Genomic DNA, 23,660 nt, shown 5'->3' with positions numbered 1-23,660 from the left:
AGGTACAGTATTGCAAAGTTACTTATTAACTTCCTGTTATTTAAGACCTTGTCTCAAGTTAGCTTTATGAATGTACTTTGCACCTACAAATTGCTATTTGCTAGGCTTGTCTGTAGTTAAGACTTTGCATAGTAAGTCAGTCAATTTGTGCATTAGCCATTCAAAGAATCTTTATCTTATAGGGATATATATATAAAAAAATAGGAAAAATGCTGGAAATGCAGAACAGGTCAATCAGTGAAGACTGAAATGTCGATTTCCGAGAACCAAAAAGGAGGCAGGTTTCATAATGAGTCCTATTTAATTAAGAGCTTAACGATTTGCAAACCTTTATCAAATAACAATCGTAATATGATCAAGTTCAATGTAGTGTTTGAAAGGGAGAAGACGTGAGGCAGCCGTTAAGATTCCAGCTCTCAATCAGGCCGACTTCAATAGGAGGGGACAGGGACTGCCCGCTGTCAGCTGGACTAACCTGTTAAAGGGTAAACTGACAGAACAGTGCGAGGTGTTCGAAAAAAAAGAATTTGATTGGACACAGCACCGATTGGGAAAGAGTCCTTCTTGCTGAAAAGGACAGCCATGGACAACCGAAGATGTACAAGACCACGTGAAACTACAAGAGAAAGCTTAGAAAAATCCAAAAGACATCGCAGAACCCGGCCAGTGGAAAAGGTACAAGGAACAGCAAAAAAAAAATGACAGAAAGGAAATATGAACTATCGACATCCTGGGGATTACCATTGACCAGAAACTGAACTGGACCAGCCATATAAATACTGTGGCTACAAGAGCAGGTCAGAGGCTGGGAATCCTGCAGAGAGTATCTCATCTCCTGACACCCCAAAGCCTGTCCACCATTAACAAGGCACAAGTCAGGAGTGTGATGGAATACTCCCCACTTGCTTGGATGAGTGCAGCTCCCACAACACTCAAGAAGCTCGACACCATCCAGGACAAAACAGCCCCGCTTGATTGACACCCCATCCATAAACATTCATTCCCTCCACCACCGATACACAGTAGCAGCAGTGTGTGTACCATCTACAAGATGCACTGCAGCAACTCACCAAGGCTCCTTCGACAGCACCTTCCAAACCCAAAACCACTACCATCTAGAAGGACAAGGGCAGCAGATACATGGGAACACCACCACCTGCAAGTTCCCCTCCAAGCCACACATCATCCTGACTTGGAAATATATCGCTGTACCTGTAGCAAATACTTCAGCCTTATCTTTTGCTGGGCACCCCCATTAATGAGGATGGGGATATTTATGGAGCCTCGTCCTCCAGTGAGTTGTTTAATTGTCCACCACCATTTGCGACTGGATGGGACTGCAGAGTTTAGATCTGATCAGTTGGTTATGGCGCTCTGTCAGTACTGACCATCTGACAGTGCAGCACTCCCTCAGTACTGAGATAAAAACAAAAAGATAAAAACAAAAAAACTGCAGATGCTGGAAATCCAAAGGCCCCTGGCAGTGCAGCACTCCCTCAGTACTGAGCCCTGGCAGTGCAGCACTCCCTCAGTACTGACCCTCTGACAGTGCAGCACTCCCTCAGTACTGACCCTCTGACAGTGCAGCACTCCCTCAGTACTGACCCTCCGATAGTGCAGCACTCCCTCAGTACTGAGCCTGGCAGTGCAGCGCTCCCTCAGTACTGACCCTCTGACAGTGCAGCACTCCCTCAATACTGACGCTCTGACAGTGCAGCACTCCCTCAGTACTGACCCACCGACAGTGCAGCGCTCCCTCAGTACTGACCCTCCGACAGTGCAGCACTCCCTCAGTACTGACCCTCTGACAGTGCAGCACTCCCTCAGTACTGAGCCCTGGCAGTGCAGCACTCCCTCAGTACTGACCCTCTGACAGTGCAGCACTCCCTCAGTACTGACCCTCTGACAGTGCAGCACTCCCTCAGTACTGACCCTCTGACAGTGCAGCACTCCCTCAGTACTGACCCTCTGACAGTGCAGCACTCCCTCAGTACTGACCGTCCGACAGTGCAGCACTCCCTCAGTACTGACCCTCTGACAGTGCAGCACTCCCTCAGTACTGACCCTCTGACAGTGCAGCACTCCATCAGTACTGACCCTCTGACAGTGCAGCACTCCCTCAGTACTGACCCTCTGACAGTGCAGCACTCCCTCAGTACTGAGCCCTGGCAGTGCAGCACTCCCTCAGAGCAATAGCTTCATCTATTGCTTGCTGCTTATACTTTTTGGCACGCAAGTATTGCTGTGTTGTAGCTTCACCAGGCTGATACCTCCATTTTTAGGTGTGCCTGGAGCTGCTCCTGACATGCTCTCCTGCACCCTTCATTGAAGCAGGGTTGATCCCCTGGCTTGATGGTAATGGTAGAGTGGGGGAAATGCTGGGCCATGAGGTTACAGATTGTGTTTGAGTACAATTCTGCTGCTGCTGATGGCCCACAGTGCCTCATGGATGCCCAGTCTTGAGTTGGTAGAGCTGTTCGAAATCTATCCCACTTAGAATGTTGTAGTAATCTGATGTGTAATATACCTTTCCGACAAGTGTTGTAATGTAAGATCACATGATCTTAATACCCAATAGCAGAGTAGCGCGGGCTACCTCTGTGACAGAGTCTCGAGTAAGACACTGAAGAGTGAAGACAGAGTTTTCAGTTATGAGTACACAAGTGTAGCTGCTGAGTTTAGTTTATAAATAAACAGCATGTGTTTATTCTAACAACAATCTACGCACGTTGTCTGTCCCTGTACCAACTCGGTCACCCCGGAACAATCGTGCAACCTGAATTAAAAGAAACCAAAGGGCACTGGATCCAACAAACTGGCGATGAGGGTAAAAGCGTGAAAAACCACGGAAAGAAACGAGGTTAAAAAAAACAAGAAAACGAAGGAAATCAGAAGAACTGAAATTGGGCCATACCTCGCACGATGGTTGTAAGTAAATGAAAATTTCCTTCTTGATCGTTGGAGTAATCCCTTTCAGAGCCTGGCACAATTTGGAGCCTTTCGACCCAGCCTCGGATGACTGGTCTCACTATGTTGAACGCCTCGCGTTCTTCTCCCCAGTGAACGACGTTACGGATGAGGACAAGAGGCACACGATCCTTTTGTCCACGTGTGGGAGTAAGACTGATTCAGAATCTGTTGGCGCTCAGTGCAGCAAACTCGAAAAGTTTTAATGACTTACCAAACCCTGTAAAGAACCATTACCAGCCCAAGCCGTCGGTGACGATGCAACGGTTTAAATTTAACTCGAGGAATAGAGCCAATCTCAGGGGAGGCAGTCGCTAGTTATGTGGCAAGCCTGAAGCAATTAACTGAATATTGCGGGTTTGGTCCATCTGTCAATGTGCTTAGAGAGCATCTGGTGTGCGGTATAAATGAAAATGCGCTTCAGAAGAGATTACTGGCCGAAACAAATTTTTAAATTTTCGGAAGGCATTGGAAATCGCTGTGGCAATAGAAGGTGCGGCGCGAGACTCAGGAGCCACGTGAGGTCCACAAAATGGCACCGTCCTCCATGTTGTTTGGGGACCCTCAACCTAAAAGAGCAGAAGGGGGAAGCAGCCACCGCTAGCAGACAAATTAAAAGGGATAACTTAGCAGCAAAAACGTGACATAATAGTAAGAGAGACGGAAGCAGACAACCTTGTAATGAATCACAGTTTTAAAAGATCAAATGTTCCTTCTGCCATTGAAATGGACACCTCATGAGACATTGTAAAGATAGAATCGGGCAGACTTTCAGACAAAAACAAAAACCCATTGAGATAAACAGCATTGAAAAGCCTGAAGTAATAGATTCTGATACCTATTCATTGTATAATTTAAAGGTAGGAAGAACAGAGCCTATCTATGGAACCATGAGAGTGAATGAGAAGCCTATCAGAATGGAGGTGGATACTGGAGCAGCCACTACAGTGATTGGTGAGCGTACTTTCAGATACCTGAATCATGGAGAACGTAAGCTGAATTGAGAAGAAATTGATACCAAATTAAAAACTTACCCAGGAGAAGACATACAAGTCAAGGGTGTATGTAAAGTCACAGTACACCACAGAGCTCAAACAGTGAGATTACCCTTGATGGTAGCAGCTGGCAAGGGGCCTAGTCTCCTTGGATGGAACTGACTGAAAGAAACTAAATTAGAATGGACTGAAATCTTCCAGCTGAGAACTAATGGGCTATCAGAGCCGTGACAAAAATATGTCTCCGCTTTCAAGGAAGACCTTGGAAAAATTGAGGGGCTGCAAGCCAAAAATTCATGTAGATCCAGAAGCAACAGCAAGATTCATGAAGGCAAGACCAGTACCTTATGCAATGTGGGTTAAGGTAGAAGCCGATCTGGACAGATTAGAAAAACTGGGAGTGATACAACCAGTGCAATTTTCAGAGTGGGCAGCACCAATTGTACTTGCTTGACTTGAAGCATTCGAATTTGTGGGGACTACAAATTAACAGTCGATATAGTGGCAAAATTGGATAGACACCCCATAAGTAAAATTGAATTATATGCTAAATTGGCAGGTGGAGGAGCCTACATGACATTAGATATGAGTCATGCCGACCAACAATTGGAATTAGAGAAGGCATCCTGGAAATTTGTCACCATAAATACACAAAAAGGGTTGTACTAATCCACCTGTTTACCTTCTGGCATATCTTCAGCTTGTGCCATATTCCAGAGAGCCATGGAAAGTTTACCACAGGGACTGCCCCACGTTGTAGTTTATTTGGATGACGTTCTTGTAACTGGACTCACTGAAAAGGAACACTTGATGAACCTGGAGGAAGTTCCAAAATGTTTCTCGCAGGTTGGAGCGAGATTGATAAAAAGGAAAAGCGCACGTTCCAGGCGAAAGAGGTGACTTACCTCAGTCACAGGGTCGATTCACAAGGCCTACGTCCAGTTGAAGAAAAAGTGAAAGCCATTAAAGAAGCCCCAGCACCAAAGAATACACCCGAACTGAAATCGTTTTTGGTGGGGATGATCAGTTACTATGGACACTTCTTGCCTAATTTGTTGACAGTGCTGGTACCCCTGTATTACTTGCTCAAGAAGAACTAGAGATGGTCTTGGCAAACACAAGAGGAAGCTTTCACAAAAGTGAAACAGTTGTTACAATCATCGGCCCTTCTACTACATTTTGACCCAAAGAAAGAGTTGATATTAACGTGTGACGCATCTCCCTATGGAGTGGGAGCAGTGCTTTCCCATCGAATGGGTGATGGATCAGGACGACCTATAGATTTATGTGTCAAGAACATTCAGTACTGCAGAGAAAAAGTACTCTCCAATTGAAAAAGAAAGCCTGGCGATCATTTTCGGTGTTGAGAAGTTACATCAATATATACAGGGTCACCATTTTACTATCATAATGGACCACAAGCCCTTATTAGGACTATTCAGTGAAGACAATGCTATATCTCCTATAGCCTCAGCAAGAGTACAAAGATGGACGTTGACCTTGGCAGCGTATGAGTATACTTTTAGTCATAGACCCGGAAGTCAAATTGCAAATGCAGATGCACTCAGCGGTTTACCCTTGCAAGTAAAAGATGAGGAGGTTCCAATTCCTCAGGAACACGTTTTGTTATTGGACTTCCTGGACTCATCACCGATATGTGCCAGACAGATTAAAGATTGGACAAATCGAGACCCCGTCTTATGCAAAATCAGAAATCAAGTTCTTCATCATAGTTGGTCACAAAAACAAGCATCTGACGAAATGAAGCCGTGTTTCCAGAGAAGATATGAGATAACCCAGCCAAGAAGGTATTTTATTGCCGGGAGCTTGACTGATTGTTCTTCCAAAAGGACGAAAGCCATTGTTATCCGAACTTCACAGTGCACATCCTGGAATTTCCAAAATGAAGGCAATGGCATGCAGCTATACGTTCGTCGGGAATGGATGGAGAAAAAGAAAGTTTAGTGAGAAGTGGTATACAGTGTCAACAAGTACCAAAATTACTTGCAACAGCCCCGTTACACCCCTGGGAGTGGCCAGGAAGGCCACGGGAACGGGTACACCTCGACTGTGTGGGACCTTTTATGGGAAAAAGGTTTCTACTTATCTCGGACGCTCATTCGAAATGGACAGACATATATGAAGTGGGGTCGCCCGCACCTTCTGCTAGAAGAGACTTCGCAATTAATGGACTACCTGAAGTGCTAGTATCAGACAATGGAACAGTATTCACGAGCGCTGAATTGAACCGATTTACGAGCCTCGACGGTGTTGTTCATGTGAAACCATCTCCATACCACCCTTCTTCTAATGGACTCGCTGAGAGAGCAGGTCGGATGTTCAAATCTGGTATGAAGAAATTGTCTGGAGGATTCGATAGCAATTAAATTAGCGCGTTTCCTTTTCCATTATAGGGCCACCCCTCAATTGACAATAGGTGTCACACCTGTGGAATTGTTGATGAAGCGCTGTCTCCAATCGAGACTGAGCCTAATGATGCCAAGCTTGGGAGAGGAAGGTAGAAAGAAGGCAGGGAGGTCAGAAAATTGGAGATGATTGTCACAGTCGGGGACAGAACATTTAACGTAGGAGGGAAAGTATTTGTGGAAAAGTTTTAGAGAAGGACCAGCATGGTGGTTCGGTGAAATAAGTGCAGTAACTGGACCTGTTTCCTACCAGGTGACAGCCGAAGTTCGAGGAATAAGGAGACATGTGGATCACATAAGAGGAGAAACCAAATACCCAGAAGTGATTCCATCAGTGTTCAAGACTGAATCAACGTCTCCTGTTGAAAGAACTCAAATGTGTTTGAAGGGCTGACTGTACCTTAGAGAGTTGAAGAAACAGATTTACAGGCACCTACTGAAGAACCAGATGCTCAGGCGACTCCAGTAGAGGAGGTTCCAAATCAAACTTCAGAAGCTGTGGAGCTGAGACGCTTTACACACATAAGGAAATCCCCAGAGAGACTGACTTTGTAAATAATTGATCTGTTTAAATGACTTGATATATTTTTTAAAATTGTAAAACGTATTTTCCAGTAAAGGGGCAGGGATGTTGTAATCTGATGTGCAATATACCTTTAAGACAAGTTTTATAATGTAAGATCATATGGTCTTAATACCCAATAGCAGAGGTTTTTAAAAATTCATTCACGGGATGTGGGCTTCGATGGGCAGGCCAGTATTTATTGCCCATCCCTAGTTGCCCTTGAGAAGGTGGTGGTGAGCTGCCTTCTTGAACCACTGCAGGAATGCAGGCTACCTCTGTAGAAGAGTCTTGAGTTAGACATTGAAGAGAGAAGACAGAGTTTTAAGTTGTGAGCACACAAGTGTAGCTGCTGAGTTCCGTTTGTAAATAAACAGCATTTTTAACAACCATCTACTAATGTTCTCTGTCTCTGTACCAACTCGGTTAACCCAAAACAAGTGTGCAACTCAGAACTCTCAGCCCCAACTAACCAACGACACTGGATCCAACCAATGTGCTGGACCGTTATACCACAGTAACCTGGTTCAGGGATTGGCTGAGCGACAGCAGACAGAAAGGAGGGATAATGGGCAGGTACTCGCATTGTCAGGATGTGACTAGTTGTGTCCCACTAGGATCTGTGTTGGGGCCTCAACGATTCACCGTCTTTATTAATGACTTGGATGATGGGATAGAGAATCACAGATCCAAGATTATCCGTGACACAAAGATCGGGTAGATGGAAGCTTAAAATTACAAATAGATTGATAGATTAAGTGAATGAACAAAACTGTGACAAATGGATTTCAATGTGAGGTCACCCACTTTGGACTGAGCAAGGATAGAACAGGGGGACTTTCAAAATGGTGAAAAGCCAGAAACAGTGGAGGCCCAAAGAGACTTCAGGGGTCCAGGTATTTTCTTTCCATTTTTTGTGGGATGTGGGCGTCGCTGGCTGGGCCCAGCATTTACCGCCCATCCCTAGTTGCCTCTTGAGAAGGTGGTGGTGAGCTGCCTTCTTGAACCGCTGCAGTCCCTGTGGTGTAGGTACACCCACTGTGCTGTTAGGGAGGGAGTTCCAGGATTTTGACCCAGCGACAGTGAAGGAACGGCCGATATATTTCCAAGTCAGGATGGTGAGTGACTCAGAGGGGAACTTGCAGGTGGTGGTATTCCTATCTATCTGCTGTCCTTGTCCTTCTAGATGGTAGTGGTCGTGGGTTTGGAAGGTGCTGTCTAAGGAGCCTTTGTGAGTTCCTGCAGTGCATCTTGTAGATGGTACACACACTACTGCTACTGTGTGTCGGTGGTGGAGGGAGTGAATGTCTATGGATGTGATGCCAGTCAAGCGGGGCTGCTTTGTCCTGGATGATGTCAAACTTCTTGAGTGTTGTGGGAGCTATACTCATCCAGACAATTGAAGAGTATTCCATCACACTCCTGACTTGTGCCTTGTTAATGGTGGACAGGCTTTGGGGAGTCAGGAGGTGAGATACTCTCCGCAGGATTCCCAGCGTCTGAACTGCTCTTGCAGCCACAGTATTTATATGGTTAGTCCAGTTCAGTTTCTGGTCAATGGTAACCCCCAGGATGTTGATAGTGGGGGATTCAGTGATGGTAATGCCATTGAATGTCAAGGGGCGCTGGTTGGATTCTGTCTTGTTGGAAATGGTCATTACCTGACACTTGTGTGGCGTGAACGTTACTTGCCACTTGTCAGCCCAAGCCTGGATATTGTCCAGGTCTTGCTGCATTTGGACATGGACTGCTTCAGTATCTGAGGAGTTGCGAATGGTGCTGAACATTGTGCAATCATCAGCGAATATCCCCACTTCAATGTCAGGTACACAGGTGATTAAAATGTCACGAACAGGTCCACAAAATAATCAAAAAGGTTCATGGGATGTTGGCCTTTATATCTGGAGGACTGGAACACAAGGGGGGTAGAAGTCAGGGTTCAGCTGTACAAAGCCCTGGTTAGGCCGCACCTGGAGGCACTGGGAGCAGCTCTGGGCACCACACCTTAGGAAGGATATAGTGACCATGGTGGGAGCACAGTGTAGATTTATCAGGATGATACCTGGACTCCAAGGGTTAAATTACGAGGAGAGATTACACAAACTGGGGTTGGGATTTAGAAGGTTGAAGGAAGATTTAATTGAAGTTTTCAATCAATTAAGGGGAACAGATAGGGTCGATAGAGAGAAATTATTCCCGTTGGTTGGGGGAGCCTAGAACTAGCGGCCAGAGTCTAAAAATGAGAGGCAGACCTTTCAGGAGTGAGATTAGGAAACACTCCCACACACAAAGAGTGGGAGAAGTTTGGAAACTCTCTCCTGCAAATGGTGATCGATGCTGGATCAATTGTTCATCTTGAATCTGAGATTGATGGATTTTTGTTAACCAAAGGTTTTAAGGGATATGGTCTCAGATCAACCATGATCTCATTGAATGGAGGAACAGCCTCAAGAGGCTGAATAGCCTCTTGCATTCCTATAAAGTGCCTCATCCCTGATAACATTCTATTAAACCACCTCTTTATTCTTTCCAAGGTTGTTACATCTTTCCTGAATTGCAGGGCCCAGGATATTTTTTCCAATGTGCTGTGGGCCTCACTGGCAAGACCAGCATTTATTGCCCATCCCTAATTGCCCTTTGAACTGAGTGGTCTTGCTAGGCCATTTCAGGGGGCAGGTAAGAGTCCACCTCATTTGCTGTGGGGTCTGGAGTCACATATAGGCCCAGACCGGGTAAGGACAGCAGATTTCCTTCCCTAAAGGGGACATTCGTGAACCAGATGGGGTTTTTATAACAATCGATGATGGTCGCCATTACTGACTCGCTTTCAATTCCATATTTATTAGTTGAATAAATTCACCAATTGCCCTGGTGAGATTTGAACCTGGTGAGCATTGTCCTGGGCCTCTAGGATTATTAGTCCAGCAGCATTACCACTACACCACCATCTCCCCTAAATTACCCATAATGCTCCGGCTGGGGCCTAACCAGTGACGTTCTAGTAATGATCTTATTGTTTTACATTCTATGCCTCTATTTATAAACCCAAGTAACCCACATAACTTATTAACCACCTCATCAACTTGTCCTGCCATCTTTAAAGATTTGTACATAAGAATAAAAACGTCGGCCATTTGGCCTCTTGAACCTAGGGTTGCCAACTCCTCCAGGACAGGCCTGGAGCCTCCAGGAATTGAAGATTAATCTCCAGGACACTGGGGAAAATCATCTGGAGATTAAAAAAGATTGAAGGTTTTTTTGTCATTGTCCTTGAACTTTTCTCTTCACCAGATATAAAAATATTGAAAATGTGGAGGGGATGGGGTGGCGGTAGGAAGGGGTGTTTGGCTGACCATCAATGAGTCAATAGGTAATGAGTCTTTTTGTTTTCCAATTGGCGTAGGAAGGCCGTACATCACAAGGATGGATGTGTTGGCCGACTAATGGCTGAAGCGTGGGGTCAAGTCATGTGATGAAACCTCTAGGAATACACTGAACCACAGTTGGTAACCCTACTCCGCCTATTGGCTAAAATCATGGCTGAACGCACCTCAACTCCACCTTCCCGCGCTATCCAATATCCCTCGTTTCCCGATCTATCCATCTCAACCTTAAATATACTCAACGGCTGAGCAGCCAAAACCCTCCGGGGCTGGAGAATTCCAAAGAGTCACAGCCTATCCGAGTGAAGGAATTCCTCCTCAGCTCAGTCCAAAATGGCCGCCCCCTTGGCTGAGACCATGACCCCGTGTGTTCTAGATTTCCCCAGCCAGAGGGGGAAACGTCCTCTTCGCATCTACCCTGTCAGGGCCCTCTAAGAATTTGATGCATTTTAATGAGATCGCCCCTCATTCTGCTTGACCCCAGGGAATATAGGCCCAATTTGCTCATTTTTTCCTCAAAGCACAGTCCTGTTATCCCAGAACTCAGGATTGTGAACCTTGAACCATAAAACCATAGAGCACTACAGCACAGAAAAACAGGCCATTCGGCCCTTCTAGTCTGTGCCGAAATATTATTCCGCTAGTCCCATTGATCTGCACCCAGTCCATAACCCTCCAGACCTCTCCCATCCACGTATCTATCCAATTTATTCTTAAAACTTAAGAGTGAGCCCGCGTTTACCACGTCAGATGGCAGCTCGTTCCGCACTCTCACCACTCTCTGAGTGAAGAGGTTCCCCCTAATGCTCCCCCTAAACCTTTCCCCTTTCACCCTAAAGCCATGTCCTCTCGTGTTCATCTCTCCTAATCGAAGTGGAAAGAGCCCACTCACATTTACTCTGCCTATGCCCCTCATAATAATACTTGGTGGTATCCTTAGAGTTGTTATGGCACAGAAGTAGGCCATTCGGCCCATATGGCAAAACTTGCCCCTCCTTGGGTAAGGGAGACCAAACTGCTCATGGTACTCCAGGCAGTGGCCTCCACTTCGGCCCTTTTCTACAGTTCCTCTGTCTTAAATCTAGGTTCTCTCTGCCCGTCTACACATTTCAAAACGGAAGGAGGTGAGGCCAGGATTTGAAAGGTGGTTCTGTACCTGAGTATGAAAGGCCCACATTGGGAGGGCTTGATCTTGGAGCACAGTTCCTCCAGCTCGAGCTGTTCCTGCGGGGAGATCTGGTAGCCGTGCCTGGGCTGGGCCATGAGCCAGCTGTAGTCCACCCCCTGCTTCGCCCGCTTCCACTCGGCCAGGCGCTCGCGGTGCATCTTCTCGGCCCGCTTGAGCTGCGAGCTGAGCTCCAGGGTCAGGGTGTTGGTGACCAGCTCCTCCTCGGTGGGGGGCGTGAGGCCCAGGTGGCGATCATTCAAGTGGAAGATGGAGGAGAAGAACATGGCAAGGAGCGAGTGGCGAGCTCTGGAATGAGGGAAGAGAGAAAAAGCATGAACCACATTTTTTTTCCAATGTGCTGTGGGCCTCACTGGCAAGACCAGCATTCATTGCCCATCCCTAATTGCCCCTTGAACTGAGTGGTCTCGCTAGGCCATTTCAGGGGGCAGGTAAGAGTCAACCCCATTTGCTGTGGGGTCTGGAGTCACATGTAGGCCCAGACCAGGTAAGGACAGCAGATTTCCTTCCCTAAAGGGGACATTAGTGAACCAGATGGGGTTTTTACACCAATCGATGATGGTCGCCATTACTGACTAGCTTTCAATTCCATATTTATTAGTTGAATAATTCACCAACTGCCCTGGTGGGATTTGAACCCGTGTCCCCAGAACTTTAACCTGGGCCTCTAGGATTATTAGTCCAGCAGTATTACCACTACACCACCATCTCCCCAAAATTACCCATAATGCTCCGGCTGGGGCCTAACCAGTGACGTTCTAGTAATGATGTTCTTCAGACCTTCCCTTAACTCGGTCTGGCCCACCCGGGGAAGCAGGGAGGAGGACGTGGGGGGGGGAATAGACTTGTGTTGGTACAGCGAAGGTTCATTAGATTGGTCCCTGGGATGAGGGGGTTGCCCTATGGTGAGACGCTGAGTAAATTGGGTTTATATCCTCTGGAGTTTAGAAGAATGAGAGGCGATCTCAGTGAAACCTACAAGATTCTGAAGGGGCTGTGACAGGGTGGATGCTGAGAGATTGTTTCCGCTGGTCGGGGAATCTATAACACGGGGGGCCCCAGTATCAGGCTAAGGGGCCGATCATTTAGGACTGAGATGAGGAGAAATTTCCTCACTCACAGGGGTTGTGAATCTTTGGAATTCTCTACCCCAGAGGGTTGTGGATGCTCCATCGTTGAATCCAGTTAAGGCTGCGGGATAGACAGATTTTTGGTGTCTCGGGGAATGAAGGGATATTGGGGAGCCGGGGGGGGTAGATGGAGTTGAAGCCCAAGATCAGCCATGGTCGTGTTGAATGGCGGAGCAGGCTCGATGGGCTGAGTGGCCTACTCCTGCTCCTGTATCAGGTGTTTGTGTGGGAGGCAGGGGGCAGGACAAGCTTCGGTTGTGTAGGGTTACGGAGGAAGAGAGTGGGGAGTGATATTCATCTGGAGGGGCCAGCACCAGACAGGATGGGCAGAAAGACCGCCTTCTGTGCTGTAAGATCCTAATGACAGTCCAGAACGGGACATCAATGAATTCACTGGTTTCCATCGAGGTGGGTACATGCGGTGGCCCCGATGCCAAGCCTCACGGTGAGCGATGGGTTCTCTTGTTCAGTCAGCCCTGACACCAGAGTGGTGGGTGGGAGGGGGATGTTTCCCCACCACTCCCAATCTTCCCTCCCGCCTTGCCCAATTGCAAGGGTCACAGTGGGTGTGGTGGGGTGGGCGAGGTCAGGGTGAGGTCAGAATTGACTGGGCCATGCTGCCTACCATGGCCAAATAGCTCAAGGCCAGATCAGGCGATGCCCCGCGAAGCACTCATGGCAAGCAGGAGAGAGTCACAATGACAGAGGGCAGTTGATCGACACATCCCGGGTGCTGCTTTTAGGCAGATATCTACCCTCCAGTGTCCCCGGCAAAGGAAGGAGGAACAACAGAGTGGGTGTCCCTCAGGACATCCTGAGGCATGTCACACCCAGTGAAGTACTTATTGAAGTGTAGCCACTGTTGTAATGTAGGAAACACAGTGGCCAATTTGCACACAGCAAGATCCCACAGGCAGCAATGTGACAATAACCAGATCATCTGTCATCATGATGTCGGTTGAGGGGTAAATACTGGCCCCAGGACACTGAGGGGAACTCCCCCCTGCTCTCCTTCCAATAGCAGTCACAGAGTATTTTACATCCGCACAGGACAGCAGTCGGAACTTCGGTTTAATGCTTTTTCTGAAAGATGACACCCCCACAGTGCAGCGCTCCCTCAGTTCTGACCCTCTGACAGTGCAGCACTCCCTCAGCACTGACCCTCCGACAGTGCGGCACTCCCTCAGTACTGACCCTCCGACAGTGCAGCACTCCCTCAGCACTGACCCTCCAACGGTGCAGCACTCCCTCAGTACTGACCCTCCGACGGTGCAGCACTCCCTCAGTACTGACCCTCCGACAGTGCAGCACTCCCTCTGTACTGACCCTTCGACAGTACAGCACTCCCTCTGTACTGACCCTCTGACAGTGCAGCACTCCCTCAGTACTGACCCTCCGACAGTGCAGCACTCCCTCAGTACTGACCCTCCGACAGTGCAGCACTCCCTCAGTACTGACCCTCTGACAGTGCAGCACTCCCTCAGTACTGACCCTCCGACAGTGCAGCACACCCTGAGTACTGACCCTCCGACAGTGCGGCACACCCTCAGTACTGACCCTCCAACAGTGCAGCGCCCCCCTTCCTGGTTATGTCAGCTTGGATTTTGTGCACAAGCCTCTCGCGGGGACGCCCAATCCCAGGGCTTTCTGGCTGAGAGGACAGAGCAAGAGAACCGGTGAGGCACGGTTGACACCACTTCCAACACGACAGTAAATGCTCTGACAGCTTGTGCAAGCAGCTCTATGTACACACCACCACACCCACCTGTGCCATTGAACCTAGGAAGTTAACATCGAATGTAAAATTTAGATTTACCCCGGGGAAGTGAGATTAGATGCCTCGGGGAACAAAATTGTCAGCTCAGGAACTGGCATGGGGAACGCGCTGATCCTGTTTAACGACAGGCGTTTCATCTGAGCCTCCACCTCAATCAGACATCTCTCCGTTGGGGATTATCCTAATGTTTGCCTTCAAAGCGCGGACACTGGCTCAAAAGAGAGAAACAACCCACAGGCGCTAAAAGCCAGGCAGCAACTCCAGGGAGTCTCCCGTCTGCAACATCAAACTCCCAGTTATGACACCCTCTCTGTTACACACTCATTGTGACACCTCGCCTCCTGACTCCTCAAAGCCTGCCCACCATCCACAAGGCACAAGTCAGGAGTGTGATGGAATACTCTCCGCGTGGGAACATAGGAACAGCAGGAGGCCATTCAGCCCATCGAGCCTGCTCCTCCATTCAATACGATCATGGCTGATCGAACACTTCAATGCCTTTTACCCACACTATCCCCATAACCCTTTACGTTATTGTCCACGGCTCTCTGGGGTACAGAATTCCAAAGGTTCACAACCCTCTGAGTAAAGAAATGTCTCCTCCTTTTGGTCCTAAGTGGCTTCTCCCTTATTTTGAAATTGTGTCCCCTGGTTCTAGACTCCCCGATCAGGGGAAACATCTTCCCTGCACCTACCCTGTCTATTACTTTAAGTATTTGGTAGGTTTCAGTGAGATCACCTCTCATTCTTCGAAACGCTAGAAAATACAGGCCCAGTTTCCCCAATCTCTCTTCATAAGAGTCCCGCCATCCCCGGAACAAGCCTTCGTTGCGCTCCCTCTATGGCAATAATATCCCTTCTGAGGTAAGGGGACTAAAACTGCGCACACACTACTCCAGGTGCGGCCTAACCAAGCTTCTATACAATCGAAGCAACACTTCACTACTCCTGTACTCAGATCCTCTTGCCTAGATGAGTGCGGCTCCGACAATCACCAGGGGTGCGGAGGGGGGTTGCTAGGGGGAGCTCGGGCTGGGTGTTCAGGATGGAGTTCCTCGTTGTTGTCCAGCCAGGACAAGGTCTTTATAAAAAGATCAGGCTGACAGGGGGTCCGAGTATTTTTAATATTTTTTAAAGCCGGTCGTTTGGGTCACTTTGACTGGCAGCTGCTACGTTGCTGCCTCCGACCATTGGCGTTGAGAAACTTATCAGCCATGATTGAATGGCGGAGCAGACTCGATGGGCCGAATGTCCTCATTTCTGCTCCTATGTCTTATGGTCTTAGGGACCCGCCCGCAGCTTCCTGGCTGCCATTTTATTTTCTGCGCCCGGAGTTCAGCAGCAGACAGGCAGCTGTCGCGAGGTTGCTCCCGGCTGGAAAACGGTCAGTGCAATCCCTGTGATCGTTCCAGAGCCAATTGGACGCTTGTGTGTGTTTGGGTGAGGGGTGGGGTGGTGGGGGAGAGGGCGGCGGCGGGGAGGTGGTGGCTGGTTGGAGGCTGGGGGTGGGGGGTTAGGTAGGGGCTTTGGAGGTGTGGTGAGGGCAGGTTGGGGTAGTTAGGGGCATTGAAGGTGCGGTGATGTGGGTTTGGGTAGTTAGGGGCATTGGAGGTGTGGTGAGGGGGTTTGGGGGTAGTTAGGGGCATTGGAGGTGTGGTGAGGGAGGTTGGAGGGTATTAGAGGCATTGGAGGTGTGGTGAGGGGGGTTGGGGGCATTGGGGCATTTGGGATGTGGTGAGGGGTTATGGGGTAGGTAGGGGCATTGGAGGTGTGGTGATGGGGGTTGGGGGTATTAGGGGCATTGGAGGTGTGGTGAGGGGGGTTGGGGGTATTAGGGGCATTGGAGGTGTGGTGAGGGGGGTTGGGGGGAAGTTAGGGGTATTGGAGGTGTGGTAAGGGGGGTTGGGGTAAGTAGGGGCATTGGAGGTGTGGTGATGGGGGTTGGGAGTATTAGGGGCATTGGAGGAGTGGTGAGGGGGGTTGGGGGGTAGGTAGGGGCATTGGAGGTGTGGTGAGGGGGGTTGAGGTAGGTAGGGGCATTGGAGGTGTGGTGATGGGGGTTTGGGGGCATTAGGGGCATTGGAGGTGTGGTGATTGGGGTTTGGGGGTATGAGGGTCATTGAAGGTGTGGTGAGGGGGGATGAGGGAGGCAGTGGCATTGGAGGCGCGGTGAGGGGGTTTGGGGGGAGGTAGGGGCATTGGAGGCGTGGTGAGGGGGTTTGGGGGAAGGTAGGGGCATTGGAGGTGCGGTGAGGGGGGGTCGGGTGTAGTAGGGGGGTTGGTGGTATTGTGGCGGTGTTCGGGGGGAGGTTGGGGTGGGGGTGTAGGTGGAGGTTGGGGGGGCGGTAGGGGATTTGGAGGTGGGGGTGGGAGTTTGGGAGGATGTTGAGGGGAGAGTGGGAGGGAGGTAGGGGGTTGGAGATGGGGGAGAGTTTGTGGGTATGGTTGGGAGTGGGGTTAAGTTGGACCCTAGGAGTTAGTAGCAGGGGTAGACCATTCAGCCCTTCGAGCCTGCTGCACCATTTGATAAGATCATGGCTGATCTAGTTGGGGTCTCAGCTCTACATCCTTGACTGCTCCCCTCCCGACGCCCATAACCCTTGACCCCCTTGTCGATCAAAAACCCGTCTAGCTCAGCCTTGAATACATTCAGTGACCCAGCTTCCACTGCTCTCTGGGGGAGAGAATTCTACAGACTCACGACCCTCAGAGAGAAGAAATTCCTCCTTATCTCATGTTGGGGGGGGTTGGGGGTTTGGGGGGTGGGAGATTGGGGTTGTCACTTTTAAGGTTTAGTACCGGAAAACTGAATACTATATGCTTCTCCAAATTCCCTCTTGAGTTTAAACCAGTGGGTAAATAGCAGTCTAAATGTGTACTGTGCCCTGAAGTAGACACAATTTTGAGGACATGCGGCATTGATGTAGCAGGAGCTTGAGAATCCTGGGCCTCATCAAAATCAGTGTAAGAAACTATCAACCGGGAGTGATGCAAAACAAGGTGTTGATTCACTCTCGGCCGGTTTATTATTCTTACAAAGCCTGGGGGTGAAATCCTTCTTTGTCACCGAGAGATTGTTCAAAGAAAGGTTTTACAAATCTCTACTCCAACCTAGTTTCACCCCGCCCTGCACCATCCTGTTTAAAATCTAGCAGAAGGTGGTCACGCTGTGGAATTAAAATTTCTCTGGGGGAAGGGGACGTGGGGAATATTCCCGATCATCCATTGTACCTCTGGTAAAAAAAAAATCCATTCAAATCGCAGAGAAGCAGCATAAAGGGTCTTTAACATAAAGGGCATTTATAGAAACCCCATCATGCTCTTAAAGCTAGTGACCCACACTGCATAGATATCAGACAATATTTGTAACCAGATGCCAACAATGGGCATTATCATTTTACTAGGACCTTTCTATGATTGTTTGGTGAATTGATTGGCGAATCTTGAAAGGGGAAAAAATATCATGCAGGATTGAGGGGGGTGGTTAATGTGGGGGAGTGGGAGGGGGGAATAAGGGGCCTGGAAACAGTTCAAGTACTGGGCTCATGATTTCTCTCAAACACTCATTCCCTCCACCACCGACGCACAGTAGCAGCAGTGTGTGTACCATCTACAAGATGCACTGTAGCAACTCACCAAGGCTCCTTCGACAGCACCTTCCAAACCCACAACCACTACCATCCAGAAGGACAAGGGCAGCAGACACATGGGAACACCATCACCTGCAAGCTCCCCTCCGAGACACTCACCACCCTGACTTGGAAATATATTGGCCGTTCCTTCACTGTCGCTGGGTCAAACTCCTGGAACTCCCTCCCTAACAGCACTGTGGGTGTACCTACACCACCAGGACTGCAGCAGCTCAAGAAGGCATCTCACCACCACCTTCTCAAGGGGCAGTTATAGATAGGTAACAAATGCTGGGCCCAGCCAGCGACACCCATATCCCGTGAAAGGCCAAAAAAACTCCTGTTTCAATGTCCAAGTAGACTCACAGGGTCATTACAGCACAGAAGGAGGCCATTCGACTCATTGAGTCCATGCCAGCTTTCTCTATACCAACCCAGTCAATCCCATTCGCCCCCGCTCTATCCCCGTATCCCTGCAAGTTTATTTCCCTCGAGCACCCATCCAATTTCCCTTTGAAATCATTCATCGTCTCCGCTTCCACCCCCCTCATGGGCAGCGAGTTCCAGGTCATTACCGCTCGCTGTGGGAAAAACATTCCTCCTCATAACCTACCCCCCCCCGCACCTCTTGCCCAAAACCATAAACCTGTGTCCAGTTAATGGGAACAGCTTTTCTTCGTCTACTTTATCCAAATCTGTCATCATCTTGTCCACCTCTATCAAATCCCACCCCCCCCCACTCAATCTCCTTTGCCCCAAGGAGAACCCCAGCTTCTCCAACCCCCTAACCCCTGTCGCTAAAATCCTCTCATCCCTGGGACTGTTCTGGTCAATCTTCTCCGCACCCTCTCAAAGACCCTCACATCCTTCCCAAAGTGCGGTGACCAGAACTGGACACAATACTCAAGCTTTATAAAGGTTCAGTGTAATTTTCCTTTCTCTGTACACAGTTCCCGTCTATATGAAGCCCCAAGATCCCATCTACTTTGCTAACCGCGCTCTCAATATGTCCTTCAAAGGTTGATGCACAGGCCAAGGACCAGGACCTTCGAATTCCTATTAGAAGAGAGAACAGACAACTGATGCAAAACTGGTGAATAAACATTCCCGGCCTCCAGTCTTTAAGGAGTTAAGCTCCAGCTTTGCTGCCCCCAGATCCCAATGGATTCCCACCACGAGAGATATTAGCCGGCCGCCCACAGGGTCCCAAATCGGGGCTGGGTGCTCATCGTTGTTGCATGCCTGGCAAGACGGTACACTGGGGACTCACCTTGGCTGAATGCTGGGGGATCCGGTCTCTGCTCCCTCCTCCTGCACCCTCCGCGTCTGTCTACTCAGTGCTCCTGCCTCTCCCTCGGCAGGTGATGGCCGGCTAATCAGGCATTAAATTATTAATCCCAAACCTTTGTCCTGAGTCAGCATAAAGCGCCTCCTCAGTCTTACGGGAGCAGTCGGGAGAGGTGACTATTGGATTTGCTAGTGCGTCCCTGTGGAGAGTTAATATGCATAAGGGCACGTAATTTCTAAATGATAGCAGCAGTTAGCAACAGTCAGCCCTTTAACGTCCCAGGGTGCTTCACAGGAGGGTTTTTTTGGCCAAAATTTGACCCCCCCCCCCCCCGCCAGCCACAAGAGGAGATATTTAGGGACAGGTGACGCAAAGCTCGGTCAAAGAGGTTGGTTTTAAGGAGCGTTTTAAAGGAGGAGAGAGAGAGAGGGAGGCGGGAGAGGTTTAGGGAGGGCATTCCAGAGCGGAGGCCCACCTCACCCCGCCACCCCCCCCCCCCCCCCGCCAACCTGCCCCAGGCAGCTGAAGCCCCGGCCGCCCAAAGGCAGAGCAATGGAAATCGCGGGGGGGTGGGGGAGGTGGGAATGCTCAAGAGGCCAGAATTGGAGGAGTGCGGGGATCTCAGAGGGTTGTGGGTGTGCTGGGGGAGGATTCAGGGATGGGGAAGGGGTGAGACCACAGGCGGTTGGCGGAGGTTACAGAGAAAGGGAAAAGGGGGAGATTCTGCTAGGCCAGCCATCGCTGCTGCCTTTCCATGAACCCCTCCAGAGCCAGGCCGTCTCCACCCAGCGCCCGAAAGAAGAGTAAACCTTGCCACGATACAGGCCGGGATTTTCCGGCCTAGTCACGGGCGAGGCCTCAGAAGTCCATTGACATGCGGCGGGACCGGAAGATCCAAGCGGCGGATGGGTACGGGAAAATCCCACCCCTTGTGCCTTTCACAACCTCCCGAAGGGCCCAAGGCGCTTTCCAGCCGACGAGGCACCCCACGAAGCGAAGTCAACCGTTGTGACGGAGGAGGCGTGGCAGCCAATTTGTGCACAGGAAGATCCCACCAGCAGCAGCGTGACGACGCCCAGTTTGTAGTCGCGTCGATCGAGGACCCGGGAGACAGGGAAGAAGCAACCCCCCACCACCCCCCCCCACCCTCCAACAAACCCACCGCACCGCACCCCACCTCCACCCCCACTCTTCCAGTCGCGACCGTGGGATCTTTTAGGTCCACCTGAGAGGGCAGGCGGGGTTTCAGCTCAACAAAAAAGAGAGTGCAGGATGCCCTTGGCACCGGCACTGGCGGTGGGGGGGCGGGGGGCGGGGGGAGGTGTCAGCCTGGGAAGCGAGGGGGCTCGAAGCCCAGCAATTTCTGGCTCGGAGGCGCGAGAGGGAGAGAAAAGAGAGACACCGGGCCGCAGCCTGACAGCGTAACTCGGGACCGCCTGTGTTCCTGTTTGACCAGGACGTTGGTATATGCGCTGGAGAAGAGTCGTCCGGTTTTCACCGCTTGCTGACCTGACGGTCCCATATTGCGCGTGGGGCCACCCATCGTCTCTCAGTTTCCCGGCCTTTGTTTCTATTCTGCGGCCTAGCCCCAGTCAGACTGTTAAACCCACGGCGGGACGATTTAAACAGAGCTAAACTCATAGACGTGCAATCGCCTTGCCTCCTGCAGATCAGCCCATGGTTTACTTCAGCTGAGATTACCCACTGTCCTCTCTGAGAGCGTTACTTAGAAACTAAAAATAGCCACCAGTAATAGGCTCATAAAAATTCATAGTCAGCAGGTTATATCCAGGGAAACAAACCTTGTGGACAAGAAGATTTTCCTATAAGAAGGTGCACTTCCAGAGATCAGCCAAGTCCTGGGAGTCCGACTGCCTCCACTTCAAAATTGCGCAGATAGTCCTATCTCTGGCTCTACCCCAGCTCATCTGCCCCCATCCAAGCAAAGGCCTTTGCTTATTCCAGACTTGACAGTTCCAATGCTCCCCTTGCTGTGGCCTCCCACATTCTACCCCCCTGTAAACTTCAGCCCATCCAAAGCTCTGCTGCCCAGGTCCTAACTCGCGCCAAGTCCCGCTTGCCCATCGCCCCCTGTGCTCTCTCACCTACACTAGCTTCCAGTCCAGCAACGCCTCCATTTTAAAATTCTAACCCCTCTCTTCAGATCCATCCATGGTCTCAACACCCCCCCCTCCCTATCTCTATAACCTCCTCCAGACCCACAACCCTCCGAGGTCTCTGCGTCCCTCTGATTCCGGCCTCTTGATGATTTGCCCCGATTCCCTTCGAGTCCCCCCGATTCCCTTCGCTCCACCATTGGCGGCCGTGCCTTCAGTTGCCTGGGGGATGCCCTAAGCTCTGGAATTCCACCCCTAAACCCCTCTGCCTCTCTCTAGCAATCCCCCCACTAAACCTCTCCGCCTCTCTCTCCTCCTTTAAGACACTCCTTAAAAACGACCTCTTTGACCAAGCTTTCAAGTTACCTGTCCCTGATATCTCTTTCTGTGGCTTATGGTGGGGGGGGGGGGTGGTGGGTCAAATTTTGTTTGATGATGCTCCTGTGATGTTTATCGATATGGTTACAAGTTCTTGGAGTCAATATAGCACAGAAGGAGGCCACTCAGCCCATCGAGTCCATACCGGCTCTCCGTACACCAATCCACTCAGTACCATTCCCCCAGCTCTATCCCCATATCCCTGCAAGTTTATTTCCCTCGCGCGCCCATTCAACATCCTTTTGAAATCATCCATCGTCTCCGCTTCCACCCCCACCCCCCCAACCCCCTCGTGGGCAGCGAGTTCCAGGTCATCACTACTCACTGCGAAAAAAAAGGTTCCTCCTCACATTCTCCACAAAACCTTAAATCTGTTCCACCCTGCCATTTCGCTCTTGCACCAAGAGCTAATGGAAACAGCTTCTCTTTGTCTACCTTATCCAAACCTGTCATAATCGTGTCCACCTCGATCAAATTCCCCCCCCCCCCCCCACCCAATCTCCTTTCAATTGATGCCCATCCCAGTGAAACTCCGTCAGGGTTGGCACCCTTGTTAATGCTACCAGTTTGCCTGTCTGTACTGACTGTGTGTGTGTGTGTGTGTGTGAGCATATCTGTGCGCAAATATATGCATCCAGTTAGCCTTAGCACATTGCTGCAAGAAATGTGGCTGCCTATCTTCCGCACAGCAAGATCCCACAAACGGCAATGTGGTAGTGACCGGACAATCATGGTTTTTTTTTTATGATGTTGGTCGAGGGATAAATATTGGGCCCCAGGACACCTAGGATAACTCCACCCAACACTCCTGCACCCACCCCTGCCCCCACCCGGCCTCCGCCCTTTGTCCAATAGCGGCCTTGGGATCTTTTACGTTCACCCGAGAGGGCAGACGGGGCCTCGGTTGAACGTCTCATCCAAAAGCCGGCTGCTCTTTGTCCACACAGCCTGCTGGTGGGCTGTTCGTACATGGGGGGCATCACAGCTGATTCCATTCCTGCCCTCGTACAGGTTCTAGCCTGGGTTGTGGGGAGGGGGATGGATTGAGCCACTGGTCAGGAGCTTTACCACCCACCAATGCCCCTTGCTACCCTTCCCCAGGTCTTTAAGGATGATTGAAGCCATGCCCCGCTGCAGGCCCCCTCACCCCGTGTCCACCCAAGATTGGCTCACATCAGCATCAACCAGGGAGGGGGGGTCAACCCTGATCAATCCTGTGTTTATCACTCAGGACCCCCATATGGGACTGTTTATTTAGTTGCTGGGACCCAGGGTGGGGGTGGTTTGACCCCAAGGTGACCCCTGATTTGGACCCCACATTGGAACATATTTAAAGACCTCAGCCCCACATGTACCCACCCAATTACGGGGGTTGGAGCTGTAGACTGAGCCCCTGGGCCAGAGTAATTCTCTTCGCAACTTAATTAGCTTGTCCCAAGATCCCGATATCTTTTTGTTGACTAGCTGTCAGGATTATTGAGGAGACCATTACTCTTGGACCATCCTCTTTCTGCATCGCCTTCTGAATGAGCTGGTTGGTGTTCAATTCACCTTAAAGCCTATTCGTTTTCACGTCCTTCCACCCTTCGTGCTCCTCCTTCGAAACTCGGTGAGTGCCTGAGCTCTCGTCCAATATCTTAGCCTGGGCGTTGAACGTCAATGGGCTGCTTGACCATGGAGGCCATTGTCATCCATCGCCGAGGCGGGTGGAGGGCAGCAAAGCTGGTTGACAGTTCTTCCTCGGCCCTCGTCCAGGACCACTGAAATATTCTGCAGGATCCTCCCTGGCTCCCCCAGATGCCTGAGCTGAGCATCTACCATT

General features: G+C 50.1%; 1 protein-coding gene across 1 annotated transcript in view; it reads right to left on the bottom strand.

Moving 5' to 3' along the window:
• The window catches only part of LOC121274492 (protein RD3-like), a 29,482-nt gene extending 10,722 nt beyond the window's left edge, over window positions 1–18,760 (bottom strand). Inside the window, exons 1-2 of the mRNA XM_041181832.1 lie at window positions 18,681–18,760; window positions 11,490–11,807 (exon numbers count right to left, since the gene is read on the bottom strand). Of these exons, the coding sequence (XP_041037766.1) occupies window positions 11,490–11,807; window positions 18,681–18,760 (398 nt within the window). The remainder of the gene's footprint in view (window positions 1–11,489; window positions 11,808–18,680) is intronic.
• Between the last annotated feature and the right edge of the window lie 4,900 nt (window positions 18,761–23,660).

The sequence above is a fragment of the Carcharodon carcharias genome, assembly GCF_017639515.1.
Source record: "Carcharodon carcharias isolate sCarCar2 chromosome 37 unlocalized genomic scaffold, sCarCar2.pri SUPER_37_unloc_1, whole genome shotgun sequence".
Classification (NCBI taxonomy): domain Eukaryota; kingdom Metazoa; phylum Chordata; class Chondrichthyes; order Lamniformes; family Lamnidae; genus Carcharodon; species Carcharodon carcharias.
This window is presented reverse-complemented; position numbering and strand designations above follow the sequence as displayed.